This window comes from Bos taurus, chromosome 22 (genome assembly GCF_002263795.3).
Source record: "Bos taurus isolate L1 Dominette 01449 registration number 42190680 breed Hereford chromosome 22, ARS-UCD2.0, whole genome shotgun sequence".
NCBI lineage: Eukaryota > Metazoa > Chordata > Mammalia > Artiodactyla > Bovidae > Bos > Bos taurus.
In genome coordinates this window covers 54,226,149-54,241,657 of record NC_037349.1, presented here as the reverse complement: position 1 = coordinate 54,241,657, position 15,509 = coordinate 54,226,149, and the positions used below count along the sequence as shown (strand labels likewise).

Genomic DNA, 15,509 nt, shown 5'->3' with positions numbered 1-15,509 from the left:
TTGCAAACAGTTATTAACTTGTTGCTGGGATAGTTTTTGGCTTGGGACTATTTGAAGCTATGATATTTGATTAAAAAAAAAAAATGCCCTCCCCATTCCCTTCTGGACGACACAAGTAACAATCTGAAACAAGAGCACAAAGCTTAAATAGGGGCTCGAAAGCAGCTATTCCCAAAGCTCAAGTTCAGGAAGAGCCATCTGCCAACAAGATGGACTCATTGAGAACAGTTTCTTTTTCAATTCATTAAAATAGGCTCCATAACAATTTATCTTGGGGGCATTACATGTTCAAAACAGTTTAAAATACTGTAAATACAAGCTTGTTGTATATATTTATGAAAGGCCCTGAGTTCACACCAGCGTTTATTTCCACTAGTTTCCATAACCAACTTTATCTTAGGTTCTTACTGAAGTGGGCGGGGGGCTGCAGGAGAGCTGTTCCCAGACTATAGGTCAGGAAGCCCAGACCACTCCGAAGGGGGAGGCGTGGCCTTTCCTAAGCCCGGCATGAGCTCTGCTGGCAAGGCAGACCTCCCCCTGCCGGCCCCCCGCCCCAGAGGACACGTATAAGGGAAAGTGAGGAGAGATACTGGCTCAGACCAGCACGGGCGTCATGGTCTCCACCCTCGTTCTTTCCACAGCTTCAGAGGCTGGTGATAACACAGGCCTATGGGAAATGAGCACATTTCAGAGATGCTAGCCCAGCGCCAGAGTCTTCCTTGGGAGCCAGAAAGGCAGGGTAAGAAAAGGATGCATGAAAGGGACAGGGAGGGCAATAAACTGAAGGCCAGGTGCCAGCAGCACCATCTGGTCAACCTCTCTCTGTGTCACCAATTTGGATGAATGAATGAATGAGTAGGCTTTCCTTGTTCCCAGTGTACAATTTTGCAAATCCCGATGAGCAGGCAGCAAAGCTCCCTGCATCCTGGGCCTCATCCAACACATTCCACCGTGGAACCAGCCCTGTAGACCATCTCTTCCACGTCCTTCCTCAGCTCTGGGGTTTCTTAACCCCCACCCCATCAAGGGAACCCCTGAGGGTGACCACCTCCCTGCTCTAGGCTCTTGAGCAGCTTCTCTTCCACTCACACTATTTTGTAAAAGGGATTTAAGGTGGGTGCTCCAAGACAGTGTGTGCTCAGCAGCAGAGAAGTGCCAAAGCACCTGGCATCCTCTGAGAGCTGTCAGAGGCTAAGTGAATCTGTCCTTTGCTCTCCCCTCCCAGCCTCCGTGAAGAGGCCAAGTGTGAATCTGGGAAGATGGGTTTCACAATGGGTGAGTCTCTCTGGGCAATCAAATCAGAACACAGCTCGTCCTTCCGGGAGCAGGCAGGAGTATAGCCAACCGAGAGCTGCAAACTTTGTCCAGAGTGTCGGTCTGAGTCTCTTTCCTATTTGCAGAGACAGGACAGGCCAAGACACTGCCTCCCCCTCCGGCTTACAGACTTGTTCAGAAGTGGGGCTCCCGGGTCGAGTGGTGGCGCACGTGGACAGGGAGGTCCATCCACGCGGAGGCTTGGAGGCTCTCTTCAGAGGCCGACAGACGCAGCTCAAGAATGCCCGGCCTGAGTGGCTCTGGGACTGGGGCTGGGAGAGCGCCAGGGGCAAGGCCTGGGGTAGGTCTGCAGGGCGCCAGGTGAAGGATGCTCCAGGCCCCGGGGGAGACCGCCCTTACCTGCCTGGCTACTTCATCTCTGGCACCAGCCATCAGGGAGAGGAGGAAAAACTGTGGGCCTTCCACAGCCCCTGACATCCCACTGACTGGGAACTTATAGCCCAGAGCCAGCATTCTGCCCAGTCTCCAGCGGGCAGGAGGCTCACTGTGTCCCTTCCCCCCGACACAGTGGCCACACGGGCTCCCAGAGGGTCCTCTCTCCACGCTCACCTCCTGGTGAAACCCACCTCCCCTGGCTCCTCTCCTGCGCCAGCTTTAGTGGCTCTCGTGCGAAATGCTGCGGGCACAGACACGTCCTAAGCCCGCTATGGCAGTCACTGAAAGGACCAAGGGTCCTCCCTGGAGGTTATTTTGGGTGCTCCTGAATTCAGCGTCCCCCCAGGTCCCTCCTGGTATCAGATGAGGGAGGGGGCTTCTCCCCTCTTCCTCCAGGTTCCCTACCAGTATCCATCCCCAAAGCACTTTCCTAGAAAGCCTTAAAGAGCCCGACAAGCTCACCGGATCCCATGAATTCAGGTTTCCTGGGGCTCGTGCCTCCTTCTCCAGGGAGACACAAGGGCCCTTCCTTGGCTCTCAGGCTCCAAGAAGAGGCTGACGGCTTCTGCCTGCCCTCCCTACAGGGGCACCCATCAAGCTGTATCTGTCCGGCCTGGGCGGTAAGCTCCTGGGTCAGGGCCGTCTCCCCTCTACCACTATAGCCCAGAGCCAAGCCTGGGGTTAGCTTACCAAGGGTCAGCAGAGTGAAGGCTCTGACACTACAGATGAGGAGACTGGTTCCACCGCCTCAGGCGGGGACATCACAGCACAGAAAGAGAAAGGAACACAGCTAGTAGGTCCCAAGGGGACCATGCTCTGCATATAGGCTTTCATCTCACACCTCATTCACTGTAATTAAAATTATAAGCAAAAAAGACATCTCCAGCATTCTGGTCCCAGCGGAGAAACAATTTGGGGTAAGGCTGTGCCCAGATGGGCTTCCCTGGTGGCTCAGATGTAAACAATCTGCCTGCCGAGCAGGAGACCAGGGTTCGATCCCTGGGTTGGGAAGATCCCCTGGAGAAGGGCATGGCTACCCACTCCCGTATTCTTGCATAGAGAATTCCCTGGACAAAGGAGCCTGATGGGCTAAAATCCACGGGGTAGAAAAAAGTCGGACACGACTAAGTGACTAAACAACAATAAAAACAAGTGTTCAAACAGGGCACGAGAAAGACAAACAAGCTGGCAGGGGCCTAAGCAGCCCGCGGCGGTCTCAGCCTGTGTGTGTGTCCGTGTGCGTGTGCGTGTGCGTGTGCGTGTTGGGAGGAGGGGAGGAATATGAGGTTTCGCCGAGGTCAGACATCTCCATCTCCTTGTGCAAAAAGAACCTAACACATTACCTAATGCCCTGACCATCCATGTCAGCATGAGCTGCCCACCCTGAGGACTTCCACATGCTTCTGTGGTCCTTGACGTCAAGAAGAAAGCAGCCTGGCTGGAAGGAAGACCCACTCACAGACCACCAGGCTGGAAGGAACACCTAACAAGTCAATGTCAGGGAATATGCATGGTACCCATCAGAGCTGAGGGCAAAGAGATGGTTTTAAATTCCACACACTCTTCTGGGAGGAGAGGAAGCAGAGAGCTGGGCACAAACAGTGGCCCCTTCACCTGAGCAGGAGGACTGATGCCCACTCTCTCCAGCAGGGCAACAGGGCCCTCGGCTCCACCAGCCACAAACCCAGCTCTGTCTGGTGTGCTGGGGACTCTGCTCACCCGAAACCACGGGTGCCTAGATGGCCCAGGCCACCGCGAGCCATCACCAAGGACTGGCTGGCAGCACACGTTTCCCGAGACAGGAGCAGGCCACGCACAGGCATCATCACTCAAGTTCCTCTGCGTTTGAGTTTATCTGAGTCCGCGGCTTTTGTTTGGCCCAGGCAGATTTGTTTACTAGCACTCAAGAACACCTCCCTCGGATCATCCTGCGAAGGGAGGAAGTGAGGAGGAGGCGGTGAGGAAATGCCTGGCGGTGGGGAGGAAAGGGAAGAGGACCACTGTGGTCGCCGAGTGCTTTCTACAAAGCTCACCCTTCCGTGTCTGGCCCAGCCTGTGTAAACCCAGCACCTCCCCAGCGCTCACACATTCCTCCACTAACAGACATTCATACTGAATCCTCATGAGCTACGAGCAACAACCCTTTCTATAAAGGAGAGAGCTGAGGCCTTGAGAGATGGTCCCCGGTATGACCGGGACAGCACTGCCATTCCAGTGCTGACCAGAGCATCGCTCCACCACACCGGGATGCCCTGAGCAATCACGGCACCCGGGAGGTGGAGGCAGCTGGCTTCCCAAGCCTCGGGGGGAAGGCTAGCTGGGTGCCTCCCTCTTTGAATTAGTTTCTAATACAGATCTCAGAAACAAGCTGACCCAGGGACAGAAGACCCCATGGAAGACGGCAATTCCCGTGGCCTCTGCCCACGCTCCTTGGCCCTTACCCTTGAGAAGCAGCAAGTAGCTGGGGAGGGCTTCAGCTCGCTCTCTCAGACAGACGGAAAGACAGACAGCCTTAATTCCTCATCCAGGGAGAGTCGGTGCTATGGCGAAGCCATCTCTGGGGCTGACCATGGGAACGACGATGATGAAATGGGGTGGGCTGAGGTGCCCAGGACACAGCAGCTGTCAGGAGCCAACCCCGGCACCCGGATGTGGAGACTGACCGCCTTCCTCTGAGAGGTGGGCAGCACAGCCCACACAGAAAAGACACCTTTCAGCCACTCGGACCTCTCACAAAGCCCAGACGCTTCCACAGCATCAGGCTGACGATACCTCCTGACGCTGGGAGGCAGTTCATTCCTCTGCAGCCCCTCTCCAGCCCCCACACACACTCATGTGAGAATGGGAGCAAGTGACAGGCTTGTATTTCTGTAATTTAGCATTAAAGTCCTCTTGTCATGATGAAGAGCAATATTTACCTATAAGTTTTTTTTTTTTTTAGCATAGAAGACTCAAAAGAACAAAGAAATCTGAAAATCAAAAAGGAAAAATCACTGCACATAAAATGGGGAAATGGCTTTTTTGGCTGAATTCTACAATGGTCAGACCTCTAGAAGTTTTGTTTTTAAGAAAAGTTGTTCTTTTCCTTCAAGGATAACGCCTTCATTTCCCTGTGGCCATCCACGTTAGTATGACCCGCCCATCCTGAGGACTCCCACGAGCTTCCATGGTCCTCAATGCCAGGAAGAAAGCAGGTGAAATCTCCAATTTCTGTGAAACTGGACCTGCCCCTCAAAGATGTGAGGCACTAGACATGCCCAGAATGACTTTCTAAAGCTTTACCTCGAGCACCCTTCATACAGTAATAAAGCCGTGAGGTAGGAACGGCAGAAATCAGCTCAGTTTCAGACACGGACACGGAACGGAGATGGGCGAGGGCCTGGGTGGGGCCCTCCAGCCAGCATGGCAAAGCTGACTCGTGCAATAGGTGTCCTGGGCCCGAACCCAACACCCTTTCCCATCCCTGCCCTCCTGTGGAGGCGGGAGGGAGAGTTGCAGCAGTCACTCCGTGCCCAGAGCAGGGCATGTTCAGAAGTCCTGTGGGTGATGGCACCCGTGGGGGGAGTGTGGAGGGCTATGGTGGGGGGCAGGGATGAGGAGGGGGCCCGGGCGGCACGGCATACCTGCAGTGGTGGGCTCGGTCAGGCTTGATGCTGCAGCACTTGGGACATTTGTACACCACCTGCCCAGGCTTCAGCTGTAAACTCTCGATGAATTCTTTAGTGGCATTTCCTTTGGGGACTGCCCCCTGCAAGGAAGAGAGACGCTGGGGTCAGGCTAGGGGTGCCCTCAGTTGTGACATACCACGGAGGTGGCCGTCATTCGAAAGTAGCAGCTCCACGCAAGGGGACAGGACATCTTCATGCCAACAACATGTGGATTCTGTTCAGAGTTATGCCAACACCGATGATAAGAATTTACCCTGGGAAAATTACCCTAGGAAAAGTGAATAATTGTCCACACTGGACAGTTACATCATTTCTGATGACCTTCTATTTCCATTCTACTAAAACTGTTTTCACTGAATGCATCCTCTCCTATGTATCAGTAAATATTTCACTGAGGATCTGACTCATCAATTACTATTTTGGCCTACATTAGATTTCCCAGGGACTGCTTCAGTTCTTGCAAATGTTCACTGGGGATTATCACATCAAACAGTCCAGTTCACCCAGGTCAAAATTCACATCTCTGAATGTTACTGAATCAAGTGTTATTTTCTTTTTCACCAGGACTATTGTCATGGATTGGTAATCTGTGTTTAGTTCTTAAGAATCCACAAATATTCAAATATTCAACATGCTCTCCACACCAAGATGCTGAAAACCAGACGTGACCCAGGAAAATGATCAGCTCTGTGGTGGTGGGGAGGCTAGGGGTGGAATGAAGTGGGGTGAGGGTGGGGCATATAGAGAGGCTAACGTTTGTAATTTTTTTTTTTTAATTTACAAAGCTGGGAGGTAAACACATGAATGGTCATCATATTATCCTTGATACCCTTTTGACTGTCTCAAGTAGTTCATTATAATTTTTTCTAAAAGTTCAAAAGAGAAGTAAAAAAAATCTGGTCTGTAAAATACAGATACCAGATACCAGAAGAACCGATATCAGAAGAACCCATCACAGAAATTTTAAAAGCAAACAAACTTTGGTAGGCAAGGACTACCTGGTACATACAAGGTCATATAGGACAGAGTTGCGCGAACTTCCCTGACAGTAAAAGAATCCACCTGCAATCCAGGAGACCCAGGTTCGATCCCTGGGTCGGGAATAGCCCCTGGAGAAAGCAATGGCAACCCACTCCAGTGTTCTTGCCTGGAGAATTCCATGGAAAGAGGAGCCTGGTGGGCTACAGTCCATGGGGTCACAAAGAGTTGGACATGAATGAGCGACCAACAGTTGACATCAAATATGCCATAAAAGTACACAGTTATTGACACAGGAAACATCTATGATACACTGTTAAAGGGAAAAGGAGATTCTCAAACAGCAAGTAGACTACAAGCCCATTTTGGTAAAAATCACACTTACACAAATACAGACACACATGTGCATGTCAAGTACTAACGGTTATCTCATGTAGTAAAATCACAGTAATTTTTAATTAACTTAAAACTATATTTCTTAAATATTCCAGTATGAACATGTGGCTTCTACAATAAGGAAAAATCTCATTTGAAAAACCAGGAAAAATAGATACTCAGGAAGGAGCTATCCAAAGCAGGAGTATGAGCAACTTTGCTGAATTTTGTAACCGAGGTGCTGTGACGTGTCTCATCCTGAGACAGCTGAGGATCCCCCTTAAGGCACCAGTGGAGCATCAGGGTCTGGAAGTCTTCAGAGGCAAACCAGGGCCCAGACCACCCTGATGGACTTTGAAAGGGGCCTGGGAAGGGCGCTGACCCAGGAAGAAGGGTTGCAGGAAAGTCCAGAGGACTGTATTTTAAATTCTCTTTAATGTAAAAAAGCAACTGAGTTTGGGCAACCACATGACCTTTCATGGATCCTGAAGCCAAAAACCACATCTGGCAGTCACTGTTGTCACGTGTACGAGAGAAAAGCACTAAGAACATCGTCTCCCCAAGGAGATGAGGCAATGGGGCGGTTTTCCTAAATGGAAGTTGCTTTTGGTTTTTCCCCTAGGTCCCGTGTTTAAGGTCCCTGCCACCAGAACCTGCTGTAAACCTCAGGAGACCCCTCTCCCCCCATAAAGGCTACAAGAGCTTTACATCACCAAGGGCAACTGGAGCTCTCTTTTTGGTCTCATTACCGCCTGCTATTCCAGATCCCAGCCAGAGAAACATCGATTCAAGAGCACAGCCTTTTTTCCAAAAGTTTCCCTTCCGTGGAACTCCCTCTTGCACACATCTCCTTGGAGGCACACTCCCATCCAGGCGAGACCCCACCCACCAAGGAAGCCCCCCTCGCAGAGCTAGAGACAGCCCGACCAGTCCCTGAGCTGAAGGTTCCGTCCTTCCTCCCTCTCTCTGTCCTTCTTTAAAAACAAACAAACAAACAGGCTCTTCTGGGCTCATCTCCGCAGATTCCAGAAGGTACTGGTTCATGGTAAGGAAGTTTGTTCCATTTGATTCTTGGTAAGACAACACTGAGTTGGAAGGCCCGCCGAGACACTTCTGCCGGTTGTCGCACGGTTGTCGCACTTGCACTACGAGAAACACCCTCCACATCCACCCGCCACTTATATCTCACAGGGATGGCTCCAGGCTCCACGTCACCACACCCCGGCAGAGCAAAACTTACTCATCTTTTCCTCATTTCCAAAGTAATACTTGTTCACGACTTTTAAAAATGCAGAGAGAAGAGAAAATTAAAATGGGGAAAGCCGTTTTATTTTCTGATTCTATCATCCAAAGATTAGTACTACTAACATTTTCGAGTACAGGCTTCCAGTCTTTTCTCCTTGTACACAGTAAGCTGTGTGTGCTAAGTCGCTTCGGTCGTGTCTGACTCTTTGCCACCCTGTGGACGACAGCCCACCAGGCTCCTCTGTTTCATGGGATGTCATAGGCAAGAATACTGGAGTGGGTTGCTCTGGCCTCCTCCAGGGGATCTCCCCAACCCAGGGATCGAACCCACGTCTCTTACACCTCCTGCATTGGCAGGTGGGTTCTTTACTACTCATGCCACCTGGGAAGCCCACATGGTAAGCTAAAACACTTTTTAAAAAATCGATACACCCATAAAAAATGCTCATACACTTCTAAAACCCATTTCATCCTGCAGTGGAATCCATTTGAATCTGGGGGCAGGAGGCATGATATGCCTCCACCATCCATTCCCTTCAGTGGCTAGCCCAAACTTCCAGTACCTTCCTCGACCCCTACTCACTTCCCTGTCCACGTCAGAGGAAACTGAGGCTGCTGAAGTAACCCCCTCCATACTCCTCCTCTCCCTACCCCCATCCCTGGACACCCAGGGGCTCATCCGTCTACCTCGGAGCTTTCCCTTCTTTGAGCTCTTAGAGGAGCCTCCAGGCTCTCCCCATCACAGCTAAGCTTCTCCGGGGTTGCGTGTGCTCTGCTCACCCCTGACTCCGTTTCATGCTCTCTGGCCCCTATTGCCTCAGTAACAGGGAACCACTCTCAGCAGGTCAATGAGCAACTCCCTGTGGCCAAGTCCCAAGGTCGGTCCTCCGCCCTCTCTTACTGATCCCTCGCCTGTCACTCTCCTGCGGCTGCTCCACACCCTCGGGGTCTCCGCCCATCCTGGACCTGGGTGTTCCTCGGGGCTCCACCAGCTGCCCTCAACCCCGTTCACCCTGCACTCCCCAGACAACCTTCCCCCGCCACCAGCTCCAACTCGGACTTCTTTTGCAGCTGAACATCTTTTACCTGGTTGTTCAAAAGCATTCAGACAAAATAATCCAACCCCTTCCCCTCCTCCCAATTCAACCTGCTAGAACTGACCCCACCCCTTGCTCCCCAAACTCTCCTTCCTATTCTCCCCTCAGCCCCCCGCCCCGGCCCACGGGACACCCATCTGCCTGGTCACTGGGGGCAGAAGCCCACTTGTCATCCTCAATTCTTCTAACCCTCCGCCCCACACTCCCACCTACTCCACTGAGTCACCGTGATCCCCTACTATGCCCCGCCTCCAATATCCCCCCCTCCACACCATGCTCATGGCCTTAGTTGAGCCCCATCACCGTGCATCCCAGATACTAGAGTCCCCAGGTCTGCCTGCCTCCAGGCTCTCCCTCGCATCTGGCAGCCTCACCTCTATGCCTCCCCCTAACTGTTTTCCAGAGTCAACTTTCTAAATTGTGAATCTGATCATGTTATTCCCTTTGCCTAAATAAAGCCTTCCCTGGATCCCCAGAGCCCTCACATGGTACAGAGTCCAGGCAGTGCCCAGGTAAGGTCACTGAGACCCAGCCCTGAACCACCCCTTCAGTGTCATCTCCCTCCTGAGAGCCCCACCCCCTGGACGAGCCCAGGGCTCTGTGCTCTGCAAGTCTCCCTCTTGCGCCCTCAGGGACCCACACCAGCACCTCCCTCCGGTCTCTCAGGCTCGTCCCTGCCTCCTGCTCGTGTGTCAGATGCTCAGTAGTGTCCGACTCTTTGCGACCCATGGACTACAGCCCACTAGGCTGCTCTGTCCATGGAATCCTCCAAGCAAGAACACGAGTGGGTTGCCATTTCCTTCTCCAGGGGATCTTCCGGATTCAGGGATCGAACCTGCGTCTCCTGATTTGGCAGACAGATTCTTTACCACCTGAGCCACAAGGGAGGCCCTGCGCCTGCACCAAACCTGGACCACACCCTCTGCCTTCTAACGGCCCCAGGCCATGCCCGAGCAGGGCCACCACCTGGGCTTTGTGCTACCACAGTTTCTACTGTCTCGTAACACCTATCATTTAACTATGCACTGATCTCTTCTACATGACTGTAAATTCCTGGAGGACAGGGACAATGTCTTTAATCTGCAGCCCAGTGAATTGCCCAGGGCCTAGCAGGGAGCAAGTCTTCAATAAATCCAAGCCGAGTTAATAGCGATGATGTAACAGACATTTATTGATTGCTTCTATGCCAGGTACACTTCCAAGGGCTTCGCTGTACACTGTCAATTAATTCTGACAATAAACCTATGAGGGAGAGACTACGATATTCCTCATATTATAGATGAGGTAACTAAGGCAGAAAAGTTAAGCAAGTTTCTGAGATCGCGTGGCTAATAAGTAGCAGAAGCAGGATTCACACCCATGTCCAGAATCTAATGGAAATCAGCCCTGAACATTCATTGGAAGGACTGATGCTGAAGCTGAAGCTCCAATACTTTGGGCACCTGATGTGAAGAACTGACTCATTGGAAAAGACCCTGATGCTGGGAAAGACTGAGGGTGGGAAGAGAAGGGGGTGACAGAGGATGAGATGGCTGGATGGTATCATACTCAATGGATATGAGTTTGAGCAAACTCTGGGACATAGTGAAGGATAGGGATGCCTGGCATGCTGCAGTCCATGGAGTTGCAGAGAGTCAGACATGACTGAGCAACTGAACAACAACAATCAAAAAACAACTTATGTATTTATTAGATATTTCTATTAACTGATTGAAGAGACCTTTGAATTGCCTTGATGCCATAACACCATTCCCCTGCTAAGAACTGTCTCACTACACGAACATTAAGACTGAAACAGACCCCAGATGATAAGGCCTCCTTTAATTAGTATCCAGGATAATACGATGATATAAAAAGGACACACTTGGAAAGCAGAGGAGACAGGTTACCAAGAGGCACCACCCATTCCATTTCAGGCAACAAGTACGAAGACTTGGTACACTGTCTCAGGGGCCACGGGATCACAGCCCCTGCACACTGGCTGGTCTGGGCAGGAGCTCTGCCCCTACCAGAACAGGTGACCAGCCTGGCCTGAGCTGCAAGGCCACCTGTCTCCTCCACAGAAAGGCAGGGGCTGGGCAACCCCTAAGTTCGTCACCCTCTTCTCTCTGGAGCTAGAAACATATTCTGGCTGGGGTTGATGGATTAGTCAGTGGCAGGTATGAGAAGCTGCCAGGCACAAGGGAGAACGTAGTACCCTCCTCAAGCGGACCCACCCAGGGAAAGTGCCAGGGCCTGGGGGCCAAGTGCACGAGGCCCTTCTCTATCTGCGTCCAGCACTCAGCGCCCACACACACCTCACGGCACTCGGGGCGGCCCTGCGCTGCTCGCCCTGTGTTTCCACGGGCCTGACATCATTCTGCCGAGGGACGAGCCTGAGCAGACACTCACTAAGCTCACTGAGAGAGACTCCAGAAGGGACGAGCGACTGCACGCTGCAGTGAGGCCCGTTATTCCAGTTTCCGCGGCTGAAACTCCAGTTGCAGGCCTGCAGTGGTCTCAGATAGTCACGTGAGGCCTGTTTATAACCAGGTGTTCACAGGGCGGGGTCCAAAGGCAGGGAGGGGCACCGGCAGCAGACAGACACCTTTTCTTTCCCTTCACGATGTGGTTAAACCGAACAGATTTCTAGTCCTCTTGTTCTCTAATCTCAGATTTGAGGTAATAAACAATTAGGTCCAAAGAGTGGAGGGGGAAAAAAAAGGCAACTGATCCTAAGGTTGCCACAGCTGTGATCGTGCAGTATACCTGGCTTTGGGCTTCCAGAAGACAGGACGGAAAGAAACCAGCTCTCAGCTTTAAGCATCTGCGGGAGACAGACACTGTCCCAGGCCTGAAGCTGTTGTTATTTTTGGGCTGCACCGGGTCTTTGCGCATGGGCTTTCTCTAACTGTGGCGAGGAGGCGCTCCTCTTGCTGTAGTGTGGGGCTTCTCACTGCAGTGTGTGCGTGCGTCTGTGCTAAGTCACTTCAGTTGTGTCTGACTCTGTGCAACCCCGTGGACTGTGGCCCGCCAGGCTCCTCTGTCCAGGGGATTCTCCAGGCAACAAAACTGGAGAGGGTTGGCATGCGCTTCTCTTGGGAACCTTCCTGACCCAAGGATCAAACCCGCATCTCTTGCATCTCCTGCATTGGCAGGCGGGTTCTTTACCACTAGGACCACCCTGGAAGCCCTCTCCTTGCAGTGGCTTCTCTTACTGCAGCGCACAGGCTAGTCTATGGCGTGCAGCCTCAGCAGCTGTGGTGCACGGGCTTAGCTGCCTCGAGGCATGTGGGGGTCTTCTCCAAGCAGGGATCGAACCCATGTCCCCGGCATTGGCAGGCAGATTCTTAACCTCTGGACCCTCAGGGAAGCCACCCAGAACTACATTTTAAACGGAATCCTTCAGGATTCCTGAGGATTCCAGCATTCCCAGGATGAGTACTTACAACAGGAAAAGGACATGTGGTGAAATCGGGATGGGGCGGGGAGAGAGAAGGAGCCGAGGTAAGAGCTGGAGTCCCGGCTGTCTTCAAGGGGCGGCCTCCTCTGGGCCAGTGGTGCCACTCCGGACCTCTCTACGTCTGAAGTGTTTTAGGAACACAGAGAGCTCCTCTGAGGACATCGCTCAAACACCAGTCTGCCGTGTGTGCCCACACCCTGCCCCTTCCAGGCAGCACCCTCTCACCCCTGCTCAAAGGGGAGCTCCGCCTCCACGCCCGCTCTGCCTCCGCACAGGCCCAGCCCTCTTACCCCGCTGCTCAAAGAGGAGCTCCGCATCCAGGTCCGTCCTTTCTTCCCTTTTCTGTTCAAGCTCTCCGTGGAGCCGTTTACAACTACATTGGAGTAAGTGACTGCCTACATGGTCCAGAAAGCTGTAGTGGTTGTGACTTGTTCTGATGCTACATTTGGAATAAGAATATCAGAGCTCAAAGTGGTACCAGTAACTGTGGGAGACTATAGGAGGGGTTTTTTTTTGGCACGCGCCGGGGTGGGGGGTGGGGGGGGGAAGGGGTGTTCTTTTACTAGTAATACTAACAAACCAAAATGATACACAGTGCATACTGTTATACACTGTTTGTGCCTTAGGACACAAGTTTTTCTGACCAATATACAATGTATACGTTATGATACATTGTTTATAACCTCTGGGCATAAACTTTTCTGAAAAATTATACACAGCATGAATTGACCTACAAAACATTACAGCCCTACAGGAAACTCCTTAGAATCCTGAAGTGATGTCTCTCTAAAACCAGACCCTGCCTGCAGTGTTAATAAGGCGCCCCTAGTGTCTGCTTTCAGGGTGAGATCTGGGCTTCCAGCTCCGCCCCTTGGAACCTGGCACGGGGGTGTCCTGGGGCTCTGCAGCCCACCTGTCTCTGTTTTGCATGAGATGTCACCTGCTGGGACGGGGACAGGCAGGAGGCCGCATGAGGAGCCTGAGACAGGGCAGGTCGGCAGGACGTGCTCTGAGCGGCTCCCCTACTGCTGTGGGCATTTATTTGACAGAGGCTTTACTGCTTGTTTGCCCAGTTTTCTTTGGAACCAATGGCAAGACACACTTCTGAGAAGCTGGGTGGCGTCTGGGATATGACAACTCCAGCTCTCACGAGTTTGGGGTTGGAAGCCAAGCAACAGGCCAGTGAGGCTCATTCTCTCCTGCATCTGACTGCCAGGGGCCAGGCTGAGGAAGATCTGGCGGGGGCACCATGGAGAGGTTAAAGAACATACACACGTGAGGGCAGCAGGAGTGCCAGGGCGGAAGCCTCCTCTCCCTCCCGCCTGACATCCAACACCTTCTATTCATAGAAACCAGTAACCTCCCTCCACACTCTAGGCTCTGACCCCCAATCCCCACCAGCCCCAGACCTGGCTACCTACTGCCCATCTGGCGCCCCTGCTTCCACATAAAAGACCTGCAGTTTGGCCGGAACAGAAGCCTTGATTTCTCCTCCAAAATCTGATCTCCCCAGGCTCTCCCATCCAACAAGCGGCACCAGCAGATCTCCCAGCTGCTCCAGCCAAGACTCTGGAAGGCACCCTCCCTGATCCCTCACGCCTCCTGCCACTCTGGTGGTTCTCAGATCTGGCTGAATAGGAGGGACACCTGGGAGCTCTAAAGCACCAACCCCAGGGCCCCACCCCAGACCAATCAGAGTATAATCTCTGGGGGCGGGCCCACGGCACCAGTACTTTTCAGAAGCTGCCCAAGGGGATTCTAATGTGCGGGCAAACCTGAGCACTGATGGCTTCAAACATATTCGGAGCCCAGCAGCTTCTCCTCCCCCCACCTCACTGCTTCCACCTTGGTCTGAGCCACCACCACGTCCAGCCTGGCTCACTGCACAGTTCTCACCTTCCTGCTTCTCCCGGCTGCACCTCAGTCCCCCCATCGCAGGCCAGACGGTACCCTTTTCAAAACCAGGTCACATCACGCCTCTTGGATGGCTTCTCACCAAGGTTCTCACGAGGCCCCAGGCCCTACCCGGCCTGGCTTCCGCAGCCCTCCCTGCCTCTTCCAGCCCTCTCACCCCCACCCACCACGCTCTGGTCAGCCTGGTGTGAGTCCTGTTTCTCAAACATGCCAACCACGCTCCTGTCTCTGGGCCTCTGTACCTGTCCTCTGTCTGCAGGGTGCTGCCCGAGCACTGCTTCATGTCACTTAAGACTCACGGGTCCTTCTCAGATCACCTTCCTGCAAACGGTCTGGTTCACTCCAGAAAAGTCCCCACCAGAGCCCCTGGATCTTTAAAAGCCCTTTTCACTCCCTGGAATTGCCTTGTTCTTTCACTTGTTCTTCACTGCCCGACACCCTAGGCTGGGAGGTGGGCAGGAGGGCAGGGATCACGGTCTGCCTTGCTCACAGCTGAACTGACTGCTCAGGACCCTGAATATGGTAGGCACCCAACACGGACTGGCATTCATTTGACCCCAGCCCGCAGTGCCTGCTCACCGCTGCCGGGGATCCTTGTACAGTGGCAACCTATCTCATCACTCCTGTGTTTAAAATCCTCAGTGCCTCTTGATGGCCCCCATTATCCCACTCCTACCCCACTTCTTTGGCACTCTGGCCACGTGACCAACCCAAATCCATCCTCCTGGGTTCTCTTCACTCCAGACCACCACACCCCAACACTCGTGTGTCTCTGTGCACGCTGCTCCCTGAGCCTGGAACGCTCACAGTGTCTTCCAAGCCCCCACACCTCACCTTCCCTGCCCTTGTCCACTGTTCTGATCAGAGCTGGCCTGGGCGCCACTTCCTCCAGGCAGCCCCCCTTCCTAAGCTGGTGATTTCTTTCACACCTACTCATGCTTCCTTCTGCCGCAGCCTTCATCACACAGGGTGGACCTCACCTGTCAGGGCACCGTGAGGGAAGAAAGCATGCCCGGGGCCCAGCAGACAGCAGGATTATAAGCTGAGACAAATAACGTCTTTTAGTCTTGTGCCCTTTAG

At 52.8% G+C, this 15,509-nt stretch overlaps 1 protein-coding gene across 8 annotated transcripts in view; it reads right to left on the bottom strand.

Annotated features, from left to right (window-relative positions):
- The window catches only part of ZDHHC3 (zinc finger DHHC-type palmitoyltransferase 3), a 59,571-nt gene that overhangs the window by 22,386 nt on the left and 21,676 nt on the right, over positions 1-15,509 (bottom strand). For all 8 annotated transcript variants that reach the window (NM_001075278.1, XM_059879544.1, XM_024982499.2 and 5 more), the window contains 1 exon segment: positions 5,334-5,458. In NM_001075278.1, coding sequence (NP_001068746.1) covers positions 5,334-5,458 — 125 coding nt within the window.